Here is a 21,268-nt window from a genome sequence, read left to right on the forward strand (position 1 = left end):
TACTGAAACATCCAAACCTTCAAAAGGTTCCTTTATGTTATTTAACTTCCAAAAGCCACTATCTTTCAAATGGGTTACAAGCAACGAAGGATAAAATATAAACTACATGCACATAAGAAGGGAGGAATGCAAGAACACAGTCCAACAAGAAGATTGTAACTCCCACTGAATATGAAGTGAGTGTCAAGTCAGACTGGGGACTACAATAAGCATGTAAAAGGTATGGTAAAATGCTCTGTTGCTGGATTTCTGCCTTTCAGGGTTTATTAATTTAAATTTGGGGGGTTATTATTAGTAACTTTGACTTATGTAGGTATACAATAATAGTGAGTTTCTGGAAATTCTTTGCACATACATTAAGGAGTAAGGTATATGATAGCCTTTTTGTAAGGCTCCCTAGCACACTTCAATGTAGTACTGTTTCAAACAATATCATGTTAAAGCACACCAGGGAGCTTTAGTGAGCATCACAAGTCTACAGGAACCAATTAATATAAGGGATGTGAATGGCTTACCAGTTCCGGCCCACAATAGGCTGCTCAAGCCCTGCTCCCCTTCAATCGGTTAACTGGTTAAACAATGCTTAACTTGTTAACCAATTAAATGGGATTTTATATCCCATCCTAATTAATATTCAATGCAGTAGCATGTTTGTCGCTTTAGAAGTCATGTTCTCTTGCTCCAAACAGACAAGCCTGTGGCAACCATTTTTGTTGTTTATAGCTAACCAGAAATTTTGTTTTCTCTCTCAGGCTGTTTTATCAGTGTTTGTCTATTACAACTGAAAATCAGAAGCACTAATTATAATGTGGAACACTGTAAAAAAATATTACAACATTCCTTGCTATTTTTTGGAATGCAGTTTGCTCTATAAACTGGTTCAGTGGAAGGCCCTACTAAAAATAAAATAAAAGAGAAATGCAGTATATAAAATGTAGGGAGAATCTGGAGTACTATATATTTACATGTACCCTGTAGACAGATCACTTGCTGAGTTTTGAAGATCAATGTGTGTAAAACTTGTCTTCTATTGCAGGATTTCCAGGCTGTGATCTCCACAATATTCCACTTCCTGGGTCGCAACTACCTGCACCACTTGTATTTAAAAAATGTTATGGTGGAATCACAGGACCTGATCATTTCCAAGGGCAGAGGCATTTGAATTCAGAGTTATGATCCGGCTCCAACATTTACAATAAAAAAATTCCTGTTGCCTACACTAAGGTTGCCAGGAATCTGGTTTTCAACCAGCATGGCTCAAAGAGGGACCCCAGTGGTTCTAGTCAGAAGTAGAGATGTTGAATTTAGTTAATAGAAAATCCATTGACTAGTCAATTAGTTTATCAATTAGCGGATAAGTGGGGCAGCTGCAGCCAGCTTACCTCCTGGCCCAGGGAGCTAACCCCACTGCAGCTCTGCCTTTTAAATGTGTTAAGAGCCATTTAAAAGGCTAAAACACAGCAAGAGAGACCAAGTGTGAGCTGGTTGGGAAGCATTGTAAACTAAGGGGGAAATGCCTCAGGGAAAAAGCCATCTGCTTCCAGGAGTTACCTGAAGTAAGAGCCACCTGAAGCCATCGCCCCCACCTCAACATCAGAACCCGCCCCCACAGTGGGAGCCCTCACCGCTCCCCCACACCCTAACCTCTGCTCCAGCCTGGAGCTCGGTCTCACACTCTGAACCCCTTATTTATTTTCCCACCCCAGAGCCTGTAGTCCCAGACAGAGTCCTCAACTCTTTGCCCCAGCCCAGTGAAAACAAGCGAGTTAATGAGAGGCGGGGAGATGGGTGCTAGGTGGGACATTCGAGCAAGGGGCAAGGCAAGGGTGTTTGGTGTCCTACAATCAAAAAATTGGCAACCTTAATCCAGACCTCAAATTAAAAAAAATATATATGTAAGTGTCAAAGTATTTCTCGTACCTTCTAGAACATCAACAGGTACATCTTGAACAAACTGCTCCCACCATCTTCTATACATTGGCTTTGATGTCCACTCTTGAATTTCAAACTTGCACAAACGGCCTGCCAGATACATAACTGCAACAGCTATGATCTCCGGTTCCCACTGCAGAGACAATGTAGTGCAGAGACTAGAAAACCAAAAGAACAGTTATTTTAGACAACCTAGATAGAGCACCACAAACCTAAATACATATACATAATCACCATCGACAATAAAAATGATGCAAGCCAAATGGTATTCAATCACACCTATGCCAGGCACCTTTCTACAACGTACATCAGCATCCATTTAAACCAATGATCTCCATTTGGATTGTACAGGTGTTCAGACTGAGAATTTGGCCTAAATTCTAATTTTGTATACCAAAAATTAAGCACAGGAAAAGTGAGCAATTTTGAGGAGCAGATGGTGAAACAGAAAGGAAAGAATACATCCTGACTTTCAGAGATCCCAGATTGAATATGAAGGATGGCAATCAAGACATTTTTCTCTTGTAAATTCAGAAAAATTGATCAAGTGCTCTCTCAACACTATATTTAGAAATCAGAAAAATTCCCTTGAAAAAAATCAAGGCCAATTTGCTTTGAACATCTAAATTTAAACACTATACAGGCAGTCCCCGGGTTACGTACGAGATAGGGACTGTAGGTTTGTTCTTAAGTTGAATCTGTTTGTAAGTCGGAACTGGTGTCCAGATTCAGCCGCTGCTGAAACTGACCAGCGGCTGACAACAGGAAGCCCGAGGCAGAGCAACTCTGCCTCGGGCTTCCTGTAGTCAGCGCTGGTCAGTTTCAGCAGCGGCTGACTTGGGGACGCCTTGGGCAGAGCAGATGGGGTGCTGCTGGGTTGGTCCAGTAGCATCCAGAGCGGCGCTGCGGGACCAACTGGCAGCGCCCCAGCTGCTCTACCACAGGCGTCCAGAGAAAAGCCTCGACTGCTTGGGAAAAGCCTCGACTGACTAGCTGCGCCCCCTCCCCACCCCAGTAGACCAGGGAGACATGGGCGGGGGACCGAGACGCACCGCGGTCCCACCGCCCGGGTCCTCCGCGGCTTTGCTCTGCGTCTCCCTGGTCTGCTGGAGACCAGCAGACCAGGGAGATGGGCAGCAAAGCCGCAGAACACGCCGGCAGCGGGACAGCCGTGGCGCGTCTGGGCTGTCCGCTGCCCGCGTGCTCCCTGGCTTTGCTCCCCGTCTCCCTGGTCTGGGGAGATGTGGAGCAAAGCTGCGGAGCACGCGGGCAGTGGACAGCCCAGACGCGCCGCGGCTGGCCCGCTGCCGGCGTCCTCTGAGGCTTTGCTTCCTGTCTCCCTGGTCTGCTAGTCTCCAGCAGACCAGGGAGACAGGCAGCAAACCCCGTTCGTAACTGCGGATCCGACAAAAGTCGGATCTGTGTAACTCGGGGACTGCCTGTAGTTAGAAATTGGAGAATAGTTACACAATTATGTTCATGCACCAAGACATAGCCTAGCTCATTCTCTCTCATTTGCTGGCTCTACAAAGCTAACAGAAGTATATAGTACAATAAATTTATTTAAGCCTCTAAGGCAGGGGTCAGCAACCTTTCAGTAGTGGCATGCCAAGATTTAACTTAGTTCTATTTATGGGTCAGCATGTCAGTAACACTTTTTAAAGTCAATAGTCTTATTTACAGCCTCTTCATTAATAAATAAATAAAGATGCAGATTTTACCATTTATTATGATCCTTGGACTTGCCGAGTTCTCTGATCTCGGGCTCACTGTTTGATACTTTAAGCAGCACATAAGCTTCCAAGTCAGGGTTCAGAAACCTATGGCACGTCCAAGCAGCCACCCAAGCAGCCACCCCACAATGCGGCCATGGATCTGTCCCCATCTCCAACCCACCCAGCCATGGCTTCAACCCTCCTGGCAGCAACCTGCCTGGCCGTAGCTTCAACATGCCCCAGCAGCAACCCATTCACCCGCTGTGTGTTTTAGGTCTGAAATGCTGGCAGCAGCCACCCCACAATGCGGCTTCAGCCGCAGCCCCAGCCATCCCCTAATGTGGCCCTGGCCTCCGGAGTGACCATCTGAGCAGACACCCCCCTCTGTGGTCCCAGGTTATCACCAATCCAGTCAGCTGGAGCAGCCAAGATACTCACCAAGTGAGTGCTGCTGAGGAGGTGAGCAGGCTTAGATTAGTATTTTGTGTGTGTGGCCGCATAGGCACACTCTTTAAGGGAACACTGGTGCAGGCTCCCGGCTGCACAAGGAACGAGGGGTGGGGCTGAGCTCCTGCTTCACGTGCCAATGGAAATCAGCTCATGTGCCACTAGTGGCACGCACGCCATAAGTTGCCAATGTAGTAAGTTGAGGGTCAGTAACATGGAGTCAGCAGGCCTAAATAGAGGCCTGTAACATGAAAACAGCAACAGGCCTTGCAATCTAGCGAGCAAGACTTTGGTTCAGTAACACAGGAGCCAAGAAAGAAGCCCTATTGATAATTGTGTGATTGTGTAAATTAGGTCAAGCATGGAAGGACACAGGGAGGCACTGGGTACAGACTGTAAGCCAAAGGGGAGTAATGGAACATCTTAATAAACGTCTTGGTACAAAAACTCCCTAAAAACTAATGCACATACTGACCTAGGTTCAGGACCAGGTCAGAATTGACAGCATGAAGGACAGTAAGTAAGCCCCCCTTCCATAAGGTGAGCGGTGGTAACTAGGCAACAAAGGGTGGTAACCTGGTACGTAAAGAAATGATGTAAGTTGTTTGTACCTGTCATAAAAGGACACCAGAGGGTGCTCTCCGGCCGACCTTGTGGGGGGCGCACCAGGCGCCTGAACGGCAGGTGTCATTGCCTAACCTTACAGAATGCACAGTAGCTTAACTTTGACTAACTGCTGTTAATATCTGTTATATGGCAATAGGCCTGCCCGGTGTTGGTACCTTGTCAACGCGGGCCATAGTGTGCCCAGTGGTGTAACATTGTACTGATCTCTGTTACCAACTGATAGAGCTTCGCATTTGACAATAAACCTGCTCGACTGATTTCAAACCTTGCCTGCATCTGTCGTTTCCGGGGCCTCTCAGAGATCTTCTGTGTTGACCCAAGTGCACGGGGGTCTAACACTCTAGATAAAGGGAGTATTGATTGTTACGCACGCAGCCGAAAGTTTATCACCAATGGAGTAGAGGTCCTGTCAGGAACGCGCCAGGACAACCCTGACCAGACGACACTGACAGTCCAGACCACCGAAGGTACCGAGGTACGAAAACACCGAGGTACAACAGCCAACCCCTGCTCTAAGGTTTGCAGAAATGACTCAATGGGCATACGACCACATCTATTAAGAAGGAGCTATTTTTTACATAATCATCTTTCATAATTAAATTCAGTTCAGCTACAGCTGATTTAAAGGTAAAATTGACTATTTTGCTTATTTCTTTCCCCAAGTGTTGTCTGTTGTGATAAACACTGCTTACTGCACTGCACTACAAAGAATATAAAATATGTTGCACAGACTACATTTCTGGACTGACCGCTTTCCAGGCCAAGACATTTTGGGGAGAGGTGGGGGAGAGTCTGGGGTTTGGCTATTTCCTTTCTGGCCTCAGTTGGACTGTATGAGCTGGAAGGAAAGTCTGAGCTTTCCCCTAAAGTTCCTGATCTAAGTCTTATCCTGGAATAAGAGGAATCCTCTTTCAGTTAAAAACCTGGGAGTGAGGGCAGAAGGAGGATGGTCAAACGCATGACCCACGGACAAACATGAGCAGTCTTTGGAATGTGCACAAAGAGAGATAAATACTTAGGCTGTATTATTGGAGAAAGAGGTAAGAATCCAAAATAAACTAAGTGTCGCTAACTAGTTGAAATATTTAAAAGACTGGAAACATTTTTACCTGTCATTAACAAAAGTCCATGCCATTTGAACCAGTTTTTGAATTTTGTTTTTATCACCTGAAAGAGAGAAACAAAAAAAGTTTAACTAAAAAGCTCAAAATATTTAGTTTTATAAACTATTATAAAAGGAAAGACTCCTTTAGAAAAATGATATGGAATATTATAATATTTTCTGGTATATGAGCTCTAACTGATGTGTTATGGCTGTAAACCTTTTGACATTTTAATATGCTCCAAGTTCCCCAAAACATTTACCTTTTGCACTGAATTTTTGGGGTTTTGAAAAAACTGTAGGGGGGGCCCATACACAAAAGTATCAAGTAAGTTTCTAAGTTATACCTGGCCATGAAAAGAAAACCCTTAACCCATTAGCATGTAAATCATTTGAATCCAAAGTGATAACCTAAGAAAAGTAACATGATCTCGTTAACAACTTAAAATAAAGGTTTGAATTCAGGCCTGAAAACTAAGATTACCTAAATTATATTACTTCTCACTTTGTGAACTCGGGAGTCACAACCTCTGTGCCAGTTTCCTTCTGGGAAATATGGTTAATACTTCTCTTGAATGATTGGTGTGTACATTAAAATTTTTTAAAGAAGTACCGATTAAGCGTGCTATTTAAGAACTGTTGAATACTGTTCAGCAATACAACTTTTTATATTTACCTTTGAGTTGTTTGGCATACTTGAGAAGAAACTGATACGGATGTTCCACTTGTAAATCAAACTTTATTGTCTGTAATAAGATTCTCTCCAGGACCATGACTTCCTCCTAGACAATATGACAAACCAACCACAATTCCCTCTTTTATTCACAAACATTTGAAACGTGACCTTATTTCCAGTTGAATTTGTTTAGCTACAGCTTCCCACCACTGGACATTATTATGCCTTTGTCTGCTACATTATCTTTTTCCATGCAGGTATTTATAAAATTGATTAAGTCACCCTTATAGCTTTTTTCAGTTATTCCCTACTACTCATGCCCCTGATCTTCAATAGGCTGAATCATCTACAGTAAATTTTATCATTCTGCGATTTAATTGACCCAAATGAATTATTACTGAGACTAACTATGCTTCAATCTATTAGTGTCTCTTAAATATTCTTAAACTTTTAGGGTTATTTACCAAATATTTACTTCAGTGGATGAAGCAACTGAATTTCTCTCTCACCCCTATTCTTGCACCTCATTACCTAATACATCTACATCAGATTAAACTCCATTTGGAGTGAGCTGCTCTACATCTGGGATGGCATATGACAAGAGATACACTTTGGCTATGATGAAAAGTGACTAGCAATTTTAGGTACAGCAGTTATTGCATAGCCATGTTGATGCTTTAAAGGAGCATGCTTTACAGAAAGCACTGAACACTCTGTGGAAAATCGAGCCCCTGTAAGATACCTCAAGATAGGTCCCTCAAAACTGCAGCACCCAAAATCACTAGTCATTTTTGAAAAACCTTGACCTGTGATAATGACAGCTGAGTATTAACTAAGAAAACTGAAGTTATCACAGGAAATGCAATGGCAGAGCTGACTGCTAAATAAACTGTGAAAGACAGGCAGCACTGCTCAGTAGGGATGTAAGTGACTAGTCAACTAGTGATGCGACTAGTTGCTTCCCCCCCTTGCCGCTTCTATCAGGCAGACCCATGGGTTGCGCATCATCGGACTAATCGAATAGTAGATGGAAATCCCATAAAGTATTCAATTAATCTAAATTTAACATTCCTATTGCTCAGGAAAGTAAAACCACCAACAGCACAGTGAGAGACTGAAAACCCCCACTCTCACCCCTACTGTCTTCCATATTAAATTTTAGCTTTATTTATTTAACTTGAAGAATGAAGATGACAGTGCCCTTTCAAATGAGAATCCAACTTTCTTCCTATCTCCAAAGAGAAATAAAGCCTAGAAATATGTAGTACAGTTTAGGGATGTGACAGATTAGCTGACTATCCAATAAGCAAATGCTCATTGGCTAGTCAACAAGTTTGTCGACTAGTTGCTCCCCGCCCCTTTGCTGCCTGTATCAGAAAGAGGCAGCAAGGGTCGGGGGAGAAAGAAGAGGGTACTTCAAAGCAGCAGTGCAGTATGGAGCCCAGGGTCAGCAGGAGACTCCCCAGGTGATCCTGGGCTCCATGTGGTGCTTTCACCCTTAAAGTGTAGCAATAGCCCTAGAGATGTTTCTACACTTCAAAGGCAGACACACCCTATGACTAGTTGATGCAAAATGCATCAACTATTCGATTAGTCAATTACCTGCAATTTAACATCCCTAGTACAATTATTAACTCTATTAAAAAGCTAAATAAAAGAATCATAAGCATGAATATGTTATTTTACCTTTGGATCATCACCAAACTGTCCAAACTGCACATCATTTAGTAAGCTACGGGCTGTTTTGATTATATCTTTACATTTTTTGGGAGTTTCTTCAACTTTTCCTGCCAGGAAGAGACAGCAGGCTCCAGTCACCTAACAAAGAAAATTCTGTCAGTCAGTCTACATTGACAATGCTGCATCTACATATTAAAAATTATGCTTTAAGTGTTAGTTTCAAAAACCAGGTTATGAGAGGCTGTTTCTCAGAGAACAATTAATAGAAGCTCATGCAATGATTACACACATAATTTAGCTTTTCCATTTTCAAAGTAAATACAGTACAGCCTTCTGGAAGACAGCCCATTAACTAGCATTTTATTTATAAACAAATACAACCAGAGGTTTTTAACTTGGCATAAAAACAATGCCTCACACAAAGGGGTTTAAAATTATGCACGTAGTTTCTTTGATGACTTAATGAACTGTGATTTGCAGGTTAGTTTAACTTTCTTGGGAATGACATTGTTGTAACAAAATTGTAACAGCAATTCCTACTTACTCTAGAAAACATTTGGAGCCTTTATATTGAAAATAAAACTTTTAATGTTCATTACATGGAGACTAGCAGAACAAACATGTAATACTTGTGGCTAAAGCATGCCTTATTTCTACATGAAACTGTAATTATACATGAAACTGTAACTTGTAATATTTTAATTATCTGGTTTCTGACATACTTCTGTAATTCTGAAAGCATAATAATGTTAACAGAAAGCTTAATCATTTAAAGAAACAATATGTATTAACTATAATATTTTTGGGAAGACATTTCAGATAATAATTCATAAATATGAGGCTTTATTTAATAAATGAGGCATTCAACATTCCTAAGCTGGCACAATTTTAAATATTCCATACTTAAAGCAACCATGGAATTAAGAAGTCAGTGCTGTAAATACTTACATATCTTGGAAACTGTTTAAAAGAATGAAACATATAAAACCGATGAAAATAAATTATTCCAGTTGCCAAAGTGTCATAGTGTCTACGCTACACAATAAGGATTTAAACAGTATAATACAAGTTCAAAACATACAATACACAAGCAGAATCAGAGAAAAAGCCTATTTTGAACAAATAAGTGGAGTGATTTTCTAATATCTGATATTTATTTTTAAAGTTTTGAAAGCAAATGTAATGTTTTACCAACCCTCCCCCCAAAAAACAAACAACGAAACAAAAACAAACACCACAAGCTGTCTGCTCTGACCAGTAGATATCTAGAATAGTGTAAAAGGCCTGGCTACAGAATCAAGGTCAAGTTCATCCTGGTACAGAGGGTTCCTAACAAAAAGTCACTTGCATAGCTTAAGCTCCATACCAAGCTTGGAAAAGCCAGCAATAGCGGCAGGCCTTGGGAGGAGCCTTGGAATGTAATGACTGCAACAACCAAGCAAATAATGGAGGTACTGAGACCACTGTTTCAACTCAGCCTGGGAGTACAGCCAAGAGAAAGGCTTTCCCTTCCCCTGTGGCTGACAGGTGGATTTTGCCTCCCTTTAACTCTCCACTAACATGTGATTAAGGGCTGATGTAGCTGCTAATTAGAGCTAATTAGAAAAAGGATTATTGGTATACAATACAAAAGTGGAAAGTAATTCCATGTAGAGGGAATAGTTAGGAGAGAAAATTTGGACAAAATGCACAAGAAAAAATATAAACTGAATCACATGCCTAAACAGAGCCTTGAAGGAAAAGACCCAAAGCTTTTAATTTCAACCACCATATGACTGACAGGCCACTTTTTCTCCTTTATGTTGTCATTTTATCAGTTAAGATACAGGATGAACGTTTCTGGTCCAGCATTCTCTTGTCCACCAACATCTGTGGTCCGGCATGAATTTAGCTAGCCAGATGTCCATTTATCATGGGTGTGACCAAGTTTCCCATGGTCCCATAAAATTTGTTTACAGCCACCAGTCCTGGCTCTCAGTGTTCTGTGCAGTTGTTTAGCTTTAATTTACCCCTGTCTTCTTAGAGCCCAGTAAGCATTGTAAGTGTTGGTAATGGAAATCCCATTGACTATTTGATTAGTTAATCTAAATTTAACATCCCTATGGTAAACCTCACCCTTAATGGTTAACCAGTTAATTATTCATGGCCCTCGTCAGGTCCCTACGGTGCCAGATTAGAGAGGTTCAAGCTGTATTTGATTAGCGAGGTTCAACCTGTATTTCATTTGGTGCGTAAACTAGGACTTAATTAACAGAAGAAAATGTTCAAGTAGAACATTAAACATCAAAAATATTTAATTTAAAAATTTTAGTGATGCTTTGGAAATAAGACTATACTTTGCAAATTAATCAAACAAACAAACAATAACCCTCTTTGTATACTTTTTTGAGACTTTCTAATTGATAATGCTACAAGCATATGCTAAAAATATCAACTCAAAAGGATACAGTCCTAGACGTGTTCCTACATCAAATATGAATCTGGCTCCTTCTCGGCGGTATCGTGCCTCAGTAGCTGGATCAAGTCCTTCTAACTGTGATGGTGTATGTGCCAGATCTTTTTTATCCCAGTACCAACATGGTTTTGTGTGGTCCAGGTTTGCCAAATTTACAGAAGGGCTGGAATTTTCTTTATTCTCCTTCATTTATTGAAGTACAATCGTTCCTGCTTGATACGTTTTCAGACAATGGATTTTCAGACAGCAGCTTCAAAATAATAAAAAAAATATAATCAGAAAAAACTGCAATAAACCATCATTTTTCATCCTGAGATAAGTGATATTTTCACTATGCATACATACGCTAGACAAGTCACAAGGCAGAATGAAAAGATACCCGAAAGAAGGGAAACCATTTTAAATTGTTAATTAATTGCTGCATAAAGACGATGCAAAAAGTTTATTTGGTAAGATATTTCATTTGTGAGAAGTTCAGGTTTCATATACACTGTATTTCCCTAGCCTGCAGGCAAATGGAAAATTAAAAGAATGTATAAATGCAAAATTAGCAAAACTTGGGCAAGTAAGTTACTGTACAATATTTGCTCACTTGAGCTAGGGCAGGAATGGGCAATAATTTTTGAAGGGGGGGGCACTTCAAAAAATGTTTAAGTGGTTGTGGGCCAAAGGGGGTGGGGCCTCGGGCAGATGCGGCAGTGCCTTTAAATAGAAGCAGTTGAAAGGGCTCAGAGGTCCCAGCCCCACCCCTAACGCATTGCCTGGTAGCCACAGGAAAGGCACAAGCCCTTTAAATAGAAGCAGTTGAAAGGGCACCTCCAGTTCCCAGACAATGCATCATGGGGCAGGGCCAGGAACTGCCACATGGCCAGATAAAAGGGCTAGGCAGGACAGATTTGGCCTGCTAACAGTCTCTCACCCAGCCCTGATCTAGTGTGTATGCCATGACAGCTTGGCCAGGTTTGCAATCTAGGGGTCCAACTGGATTCCTAGATGCCACAGGAAGATCAGATAACTGATCTGGTGGTTGCTGCTTTCTAATCATTTTCACATATGGATCTTGCCTCATTTACATTTTTGTCATCTCAAAGTTAAGATTACTAAAATGCACTCCATATGGGACCATGTCTTAAAACCACCAACAAACAAGATATTGTGCAGAATGTGGTAGCACACTGAGAAAGCAAGGTATGTTCCTACAAGCAAATTAAATCAGTGCTTCAGTTTCCAATGGATTCCTGTGAATTTCTAGGTAAATTAGAGGGTTAGCAGAAGCTCCCTCCTCCATGAACTTTCTGTCAAATTACAGATACTGTGCCTTCATTGTTCTTGATTCACCTCTCTTTTACAGTGTCTCCAGGCACCAATTATGATTACTCTGCAGACCCAGCTGAGTTTGGCCATCTATATGTATTCATTGCAACCTATTTCTCTCTCCGCAGGAATGCAGCAATCAGAGAAAAATGTTAAAACAAGAACAGGCCTACATGCATAAAGGTCTTACAAACGTAAGACTTACTTCTCAGTCTCAGGGAATCAAGTGAGCATATCTCCAGACTGTTTGTTTTTTCCTAAATGTCAGTGTCTTTTCAAAACCAGCCCAGTCCAGTCACTTGCTGGTGCTGGGTCAGAGTCATGACCCCTCTTCCCCATACAGACAACCCTGTGCATCAAGACACTTTCCCTTCCAATACCCAGACTCTCCTCTGCCAAGCCTTAGCTTCTACATTTGGAGTCCCCCCACACTGAGTACTACCTTATGTAGTCAGACTCCCGTGCCAAGCCCCACTGCCTCCGGTATCTGGACTGTGGGTATTCCTGTATCCAGACTACCCCGTGCAACCCCTTCACTTGAACTCTCAGTCCAATGAACCCCACTTCCTATGCATATGAACCACCCCACAAGCCTCTTGCACCCAGACCAGGTCTGCAACCAGCTGCACCTGGACTCCCACCGTGCCAATCCACACTCTCCCAATATCTGGACACCTCTGCTAAATTTCCAACACCCAGAATCCGCTTCTTAGCCCCAATCATCTTCATCTGGATCCCCTTGCAAAGTTCCTATGCCCCTGCAACTGGACTAGGGATGTTAAATATCGGTTAGTTGAACAGTCTATTAAATTCATGAATTCTTATCAGTTACTCAACTAGTCTATAGTCCCCGGAAGTGGGGCCGGGGCAGCAGTGCGGGGACTATAGAAGCCCCAGAGTTGGGACCAAGGCAGCAGTGCAGGAGCACCAGGTGGGAGCTGGTCCATGAGGTGAGCCAGTTTAGAAACCATCTCCCCTCCTGGCCCAGCTGCCTTTCACCCTGCGCTGCTACCTCTGATACAGAGGCAACAGTCCCTGTCCAGGGGATCACTGAGCTCCTGGACGCAGCATGAGCCAAAACTGAGCCGGGATGCCTGCCCACCCAGCTCCTGATACACTTTTAATGCAGAGCCGCAAGAGGGGTAGGTCCCAGACCCAGTGTGAGCCAGGATTGAGCCAGGTTGCTGGCCAGCCTGCTAAAAAATTTACTGGCCGGGTGGCGGGAATGCAAGGGGCCTATAGCATTAACCTATAAACTTTTGCTTATTGGTTAATTGACTACACTATTACAGCCCTAAACTGGACCCCACTGTGCATACAGATCTTCTGCATACCTGGACTCCCCCCTCAACTAAGCTGCCTACACCCAAAATCCTCTTTTCCCACACCTGAACCTCTCCACATCAAGCCTCTGCACACTTGGATCCCACTGTTCTGCATCTGCCCTTGCATAGCTGGTGCACCTGATGCAGAGGGCCAGGACCCCAGGGTGTTTTGGGGGCAGAGTTGGACTTTGTGTTTTGTCAAGGTTGGGTGCAGCTTCACCACAGTGTTGTGGGAAAAGGGAGCAGTAGGGTGATCTCCAGCCTCTGTACAGCTACTGGGCTATGTTTTCCACTACCGTGTTGGAGACTCCACATTTATAGACAAAACCTGCAGAATTTTAAAATATTGAGTACAGCATTTTTTTTGTATGGAATTCCCTCCTTTGTTTCAAGAGGTTTCTCATCAAAACCAAAACAGACAAAAGTCGGTAATTGGAATACTTTAAGAACATTAAACTAACAGCTTTATTTTTAAAAGTCTCTTCTTACATCACAAAAACAACAACGACTAGCAGGCACCACGAGCTCATTCCTTACCTCCCCAATACAGCACTTTCACAAACAAGCTAGTTTACAGTGAAACTTTTCTTAGGAAAGATCACACTACCACCTGCCCCACATACAGCAAATACTGATTTAATCCAACGTACGGTCTCGACTAGCCTTTTCCTACGTGTAACGCAGTTAGCAGAGTTGAACCGAAGGACAAATTTTACGTTTTTATGACACCAATCTTCCGGGGGATGGGGGAGAAGGGGCGGGCTACTGCCCAGACTGAAGACTGGAGAAACAACGCGCGAAGGTCGAGTGGCCCGATAGCCATGTTTGGCACCCTATTCTCACACGGACCCTCCCCAGCGCCAGGGCCCTCAAGGACACTCGGCTCTCAACCACTCCGAATCAGCCCCACGGCTACGCCCACCCCCCGCCTCAAATCTCCCGCTGCCTCAGGACCGGGATCTCAATTTACACCTCCCTCTTCAGCCGCCTGGCCACAGCACCCCCCGGCACGATCGCAACCCCTTCTCCTCAGCGTCCCGACCCTCGCTCAGCACCCAGAAGTCCCGTACCACGGCATCCCGCTCCTCGCGCATACCTACCCCAGAGCCCCATGTCACCTCCGCCCCATCCCACTCTGTACGCGGTCACACTCCCACCGAGAGACACTCACAAATCAAGCGCGCGAACCCCCCGCAGCACTGCGAGGCCACTAACGACAACACCTTCGCTCCCTGCGCGGCGCCATTTTGGGAATCGGACCAAGGCGTTGCGTTCCGTCGCTGCGTTAGCGTCGCGAGGGCACGGCGCCCACGTTCCAGCCGACCAATGAGGATCCTAGCCACAGCGCTAACTTCCACCCTTCCCCATCACACGCACACTAGAACAGGTTTGCGCGCACCCTACCGTGGCTGTGTCGAGGAAGACCAATCAGGTACTCGAATCGAGAGGATTGTAGGCCTCTTCAACCAATAGGAATCGAAAGTGGTAGGGTGAATTTTCGCCAATCGGGAGTAGCCACACCCCTTGTCCCTGTTTCCGCCACTCCCAGTGGGTGAGCGACAGGGGCGGCGGGGAAGGGGCGGCCTATGAGATGCCTTGGCTGTGGCAGAGCTGGGGGCGGGCCCTTTGTGTGGGTAAGGCTCAGCCAATGGAGGTAGCGGGGTGGAATCAGTGGGCGGGCCGGGCGTTGGGAGTGTGGGGCTCGGGTTAGCTCGGCCGCCACCTCCCCCTTTCCCGGGCAGCGGACGGTGTCCGGTGAGAGAAACGCGGGCGGCTGCGCGCCGTTTCCAAGAGAAGGAGCCGTCGCGGTCGTGCGGAAGGTAGGGAGCCACCGGCCGTTCCGGCCTCTTCTTTTGGGGGGGGGCAGTCCTCTCACGCGCTGGCGGGTTTGGGGCGCTACCCCCTCCCATCATCTGTGTCCCGCAGGGGCCACCCCCAGCAGCTCTCGGTGAACCCATCCGCTCCGCGCCCGCCCAGGCCTCGCCACCCCGTGTCCTCCGGCACAACTCTGACCTCGCTCCACCCCTCAGCGGCCGCCCCCGTCTCTCCTAGTGCTGCTGCGGATGCTGCAGCACCCCCTGGTTTGAAGTGGTTTCCATTATATCCAGGGCTTGCAGTTTGCCTCAGTGGGTCTGAGCCCCTCCACTACAGAAATTGTTCCTGCGCCCCTGCGTGTTATCTTTCCCTCCCTTTAGGGTGCGGGAGCAGCTTCACCGCCTGAACTTTCACCATCCAGTCTCCTATGCTGGGAGCATCCCATTCCTAGCAGCCTGCTCTTCTGGTACTGAAAACCTGCCTCCCACTTGTTATCCTGCTGGCATAAGTCGTGGTCCTTCTTCCCACCCACCCTGCCTTCCTCTTCTTGTCTGTGCCTGACACCCACTTGTAGCTTCTCCCTTCTCATCTTTCCTATTAACATCAGATTTCTCCTGGGGGAGCTGCAATCCTCAGTCCCTCACCCACCACTCCACCCCTTACTCTTATGGGTATCACCACACTTCTCTGTTTCTCATTTTGCTTCTTCTCCTGTGCATCCCACTCACTGTCCTTTTGGTAAAAGAAAACACTCATTTCACTGACTGAGATAGGGGAGAAGAGAAGGTGGGATGACAGTACTTCATCACATGTACTTCAGCTCTCCCACTTGCTGCTTGTCTATTTTCCACTCACTGTCTTGCCAGGGCAGGAGAGAAAAACATTACACCCCACACCTACCTGCTACTCCCTGTCCTGCAGTTATGTGTGAGTATTTTGTTTTAATCCCTGTGTATATGCTCTCAAGGTATGACATTTTCTTCACTTTTATGAAAACTGGGGGCAGTTACATCAACTTCCTCTTCTTGTTCCTCCCTCCAAAAAGTGATAGCAAGGGTGGAATGAAAGTAAACAAAATGCTTAACTTGACTTCTCCCTGATGTTTTGATGAATGCTTTGATCAGAGTTCACATTTAAAAAAAAAAAGAGTTTAAATCAACTCCCCTTACCTCTTTGCCTTCCATAATTCTCCCATACTTCAATTTTTCTGGATCCAGCTCTGTTTCTGCTGGTATGTGGGAGTCTCTTGCTTCATAGAGAGGTGAGCAGGAGGAGGCTTAGATTCAATTATCAATAATATAACATTGGTTTGTATTGTTTTAAGCACTCCTTTTGTTTTCTCTTCTGCCATCTTTTTTGACTTTTTATGGGGTTTTTGTATTTTATTTTTTTGTGTGTGGCAGAATTAAGCCCAGCAGCTTAAAATACACTGAATGATTTAAGTATCTTTTGAATTGATTGATTTGCAGGGGTATTACATCTTCATGGGCCTGTGTGTTGCAACCTGCTTAAATCAGTACTGAAGCTGCTACTGATATTGATGCCATGGTGAAGCTGTTTCTACAACTTCCTTTCCTGCTCAAAGAGGATTAGTTTAGACTATAAAATACAGGCAGTCCCCAGGTTACATGGATCCGACTTACATCGGATCCCTACTTACAAACGGGGTGAGGCAACCCTGCACTAGCTGCTTCCCCCCAGCAGACCAGGGAGACGCGAAGCTAGCGTCCCCCCCCGCCCCCCCCCCCCCGCCACCCAGCAGACCAGGGAGACGCGGAGCAGCTTTTCTCAGCAGACACCTCAGCTTGAGAATAAAGGACTGAGGGAAGTGAGATGTGGGAGAATAAAACTGAGCTCTGGAGAAATATTTGGCTAGAGTTTCCCCTACAATATGTACCAGTTCCGACTTACATACAAATTCAACTTAAGAACAAACCTACAGTCCCTATCTTGTACGTAACCCGGGGACTGCCTGTACCATTTAAGAAATACAAAGATGAATTCATACCACTATTATCTCTTCCAGAGTAAAATGGCAGACTCTGCTCTTCACAAATATACCATTTTACATGTGAAATAAACACATCTTTCCCCTCTTCTGCTCCCAAGATTATGATGATTAGTCCACATTTCAGAATGATAACTTGACTTAGCCTTCAGTTATTGACAAGGAAAGGGAAGGAGCATTTTTCCTCATTAAGGTCACCTAGTAGAGAAATGTGTATTTTTACAGAGAAGCAGTTTTACTAATGTGTGGTTTTTGTTGTTGTTGTTGTTGTGTTTTTTTTTTTTTTTTAAGAAAAATACTTAAAATTTATTGTGCTATATACTAAATATATTTTAGGTTTTTTTTTAATAAAAACATAATATAAAGAAGCTACTGTAGGTATCTGGATGAATGATGTTTCAGATATTATCCATACATCTGGCTTCCAATTTAAACTAGTCATCCATTCAGCAAACTACAAATACACAAATGATGTGTCTTTAAGGGTGTGTTTTATCAGTCATGTTAGCTTAGTTGCGTTAATGTAACATGACAACTTCAGACATGCTCGCCTGCATTTTAACAGGGCTTTTCAATTGTGTTAATTGGATTCAGCTAACACAATTGAAAAACATACCCTGTTGCCTGTCAAAGCAGAGCCAGAGATAGCTTTAGGATTTCAGCCAAAATGTAAGCATGTAGAATCAAAATACTGGCATATCCAAGTAAAGGTGAACTGAGCTGCAGACTGGATGCAGATCTGAATTTTCCAAATTTCTTTCTAGTCACGAATACTATATTTATGTGAACCAAAAGGAAAAAACATATATTGTCTGTCTGTATATATGAGACGAATGCATCTTTATTGGCAGCACTGTTTAGTATTTGTTTGGTGAAAGAATATGCAATTGGAATTATGAAATATTCCCTACTAGATCCATGGTATAGAATTCACAGAATTGTACATTTAAAACAGATTTTAAACCAATTAAATATTAAGCTTTACACTGTTGCTTATTTAGGCTTGTTCCACTGTTGTTAAAAAAGTGATGTCAAGGAGCCAGATTTAGTTTACACAGGCAGTGTTCATTTTTGCATATAATACATTAAAATTTTCATACATTTATAGTTGTTTAAACTATTCGATCAGGATGTGATTTTACTCTAGTTGAGTTTGAGTTAAGGTTATATCTGTGTTTGGATGATTGAGATGTATATATTGTGGGTAATTGTATTTTGGAAGTGGTAGATAGACTGTGGATAGAAGGTGCATTTTGTATAATGGCAGGTAGGCACTATACAGGCAGTCCCCGGGTTACGTACAAGATAGGGACTGTAGGTTTGTTCTTAAGCTGAATCTGTATGTAAGTCGGAACTGGCGTCAGCCGCTGCTGAAACTGATCAGTTTCAACAGCGGCTGAATCTGGACGCCAGTTCTGACTTACATACGGATTCAGCTTAAGAAACCCAGGCGTCCCCATGTCAGCTGCTGCTGAAACTGATCAGCGGCTGATTCCAGGAAGCCCGGGGCAGAGCAACTCTGCCTCGGGCTTCCTGTAGTCAGCCCCTGGTCAGTTTCAGCAGCGGCTGACTTGGGAACGCCTGGGGCAGAGCAGCTGGGGTGCTGCTGGGTTGCTCCAGTAGTGCAGCCGCTCCTTGGCGCTACTGGACCAACCCAGCAGCACCTCAGCTGCTCTGCCCCAGGCGTCCTGATTCAGCCACTGCTGAAACTGACCAGCAGCGGCTGAATCAGGATGCCTGGGGCAGAGCAGCTGGGGTGCTGCCGGGTTGGTACAGTAGCGCCGAGGAGCGGCGCTGCGGGACCAGCCCGGCAGCGCCTCAGCTGCTCTACCCCAGGCGTAGGCAAGAAAAGCCTGGTCGGGTGGGGTAGGGGGGGCACTAGCTGCACCCCCCCCCCCCCAGCAGACCAGGGAGACGCGGGTGGCGGGACTGCCCGCGTCCTCCACGGCTTTGCTCCCCGTCTCCCTGCAGACCAGGGTGATGCAGAGCAAAGCCTTGGAGCACGCCCTCAGCGAGACAGCCCAGGCGCGCCCGGGCTATCCCGCTGCGGGCTTTGCTCCTGTCCCCCTGGTCTGCTGGGGGGGGGTCCAGCAAAGCCGCTGGACCCCTCCCCCCAGCAGACCAGGGACACCTGAGCAAAGCCCCCGGCTGGGCGGCTTTGCTCATTTGCCCAGGAGCAAAGCCGCCCAGGCGGGGGCTTTGCTCAGGTGTCCCTGGTCTGTTGGGGAGGGGTCCAGCGGCTTTGCTGGACCCCCCCCCAGCAGACCAGGGAGACCGGGAGAAGCTTTTCTCGCCCTGGAGGACACGTGTGGCGACTCGCCACCCGTGAGCTCCGGGGTGAGAAAAGCGCCGTTCGTAAGTGCGGATCTGACATAAGTCGGATCCGCGTAAGTTGGGGACTGCCTGTATACCAAAACATTGTAATGGCTAATGGTGGCAGGCAACATGATCCAGTGGATTGGGTCTTGGGAGTCAGAGACCTTGGTTATATAGCCAGCTGCACTGCTGACCAGCTGCATGAGCTTTGGTAAATCACTTAATTTCATTTTACAGGTGCAGAGACTGAGGCAGAGAGAGGAAATGATACATATCTTCATTTATAAATGATTGAAGAAAAAAGTGTGATGACCCAGCTAGGTGATGCTGTTAGGAAAGACAAACTAAGACAAAAGAGAGAACTTTAAATGTTTAGCCTTTTTGAGCTTGTACATAGTTTGCGGTTAATACCGAATGTGGTGTTTATGTTAAGAACAAAATATTACACGATACTGTGCCACTTGAGAGAAGAATCAACTTTACTTTTCCTTCGCATAAGTTTAACTCCACTCTTGCTGTCCTGTTCTTTGCTTCTCTTCAGCTTGAACTGTTCCCGTGTTCCCATGGCTGTACCTCTTTCGCAGAGTTTATCCACAAGCAGAGTTTCTTAACCTAAATGGCCCTTACTTGTCCGTTAGGCAACTTTGAACTGAATTTGTCCAATAGATGTTCAGTCACTCTCTGTTCATATGATCTAGGTCCTCTGTTGGTAAGCTTTTTTTTTTTTTTTGCTTCCAGAATCTTTTTGCATCTTTTTAATCAATTCCTTTTTTCAACAGTTATATTTCCTTTCAGTTTTTGTCCTTGATGCTTGTTCTCTGGTAAGTCTGTAGTTTTTCCCTTCTGTCTGTTCATGTCTAGTGTTCTCCCGCCCCCTTTGCCCTGACCTGAAACCTTTCCTGTTCCTTGACAAATGGAAAACAGCTAAAACACAACTTCTTTTATCCTCTCTCTGCCTCCCCCCCAAAAAGCTGGCACATCAATTTAGGAAAAAAACCCAAAACATTATTTTTCCCTAATATTGATTAATGCAGTGTTGTCTTCCTGAGTGGCATCTGGGGATAGCATCTTGTAGAAAATGCCAGTATTGTAGGAATCAAGAGGTATTGCTTTAGACATGGCTGGTTCTCCTCACTCGCCAATGTTTCAAAGAGTTTTGTGGTTTAAAATGTGTGGTAAACTTCTTAAGCCTTGACCAAGATGCTAGATTTGCCAGTATTTCTATCCTATCAATGAATACAATCAGACTTCATTAATCTTAGAATGCCAGATTTCTTTATTAGTGATGTTACTGTGGGCTCTTTGAGGGAAAACTTACGGGTATTTTGTACATAGCAAGTCAGAGTATTGTCAAGACACCTTTCTGCTTCATTACAATTGGCCTATGTTCTGCTAATCAAATACCTTTTGAGGCCCAATTATTGGGAACTATAATTGTCGTATTGAGACGGGATTATTCTGTTTGGTAAAAGCCAGGTAGAAAATTGTGAATTGACTAATTTGTGTCTGAACACATATATAGATCTCCCCTCTTTGTGGCTGATGTTATTTTAAAAAATGCATTTGATTCCAGTAACTTCATTTGCTGATTTCTGAAGGGTGGTTGCTTGTAAGAGCATGTCTACGCAATCAATGCATCCAGTGAAGAGGCTCTGTGCTATAGGAAGAGAGCTGTTTGGATAGTAGGTACTGCCTCTTGCAGAGGTGGTTTTGTGTTATCAGTAGAAGCTTTCTTGTCAGCATAGCACTGTCCACACTGGTGCTTATGTCAGTGTAACTTATTTCACTATGGAGGGTCGTTTATTCATACCCCTGAGTGACATAAATTATGCTGCAATAAGTTGTTTTGTAGCTGA

General features: G+C 44.4%; 2 protein-coding genes across 6 annotated transcripts in view; one reads left to right on the plus strand and one right to left on the minus strand.

The window, feature by feature from the left end:
* The window catches only part of CCNK (cyclin K), a 31,880-nt gene extending 17,267 nt beyond the window's left edge, over positions 1-14,613 (minus strand). The window contains exons 1-7 of one of the 3 annotated variants that reach the window (XM_006123766.4): positions 14,374-14,613; positions 10,627-10,884; positions 9,128-9,209; positions 8,186-8,317; positions 6,500-6,605; positions 5,831-5,888; positions 1,921-2,090 (exon numbers count right to left, since the gene is read on the minus strand). In XM_006123766.4, the coding sequence (XP_006123828.1) occupies positions 1,921-2,090; positions 5,831-5,888; positions 6,500-6,605; positions 8,186-8,317; positions 9,128-9,209; positions 10,627-10,823 (745 nt within the window). In that variant the 5' untranslated portion in view covers positions 10,824-10,884; positions 14,374-14,613. Of the gene's footprint in view, positions 1-1,920; positions 2,091-5,830; positions 5,889-6,499; positions 6,606-8,185; positions 8,318-9,127; positions 9,215-10,626; positions 10,885-14,373 lie in introns of those variants that run through there. The other 2 variants (XM_006123765.4, XM_006123767.4) reach the window with 2 other exon arrangements.
* Positions 14,614-14,923: 310 nt separating this feature from the next.
* Positions 14,924-21,268, plus strand: part of SETD3 (SET domain containing 3, actin N3(tau)-histidine methyltransferase) — a 73,977-nt gene continuing 67,632 nt past the window's right edge. Inside the window, exon 1 of one of the 3 annotated variants that reach the window (XM_075926602.1) lies at positions 14,924-15,093. The gene's annotated coding sequence lies outside the window, so the exon portion shown is untranslated. Of the gene's footprint in view, positions 15,094-15,991; positions 16,016-21,268 lie in introns of those variants that run through there. The other 2 variants (XM_075926603.1, XM_006123762.4) reach the window with 2 other exon arrangements.

Source organism: Pelodiscus sinensis, chromosome 4 (assembly GCF_049634645.1).
Source record: "Pelodiscus sinensis isolate JC-2024 chromosome 4, ASM4963464v1, whole genome shotgun sequence".
Classification (NCBI taxonomy): domain Eukaryota; kingdom Metazoa; phylum Chordata; order Testudines; family Trionychidae; genus Pelodiscus; species Pelodiscus sinensis.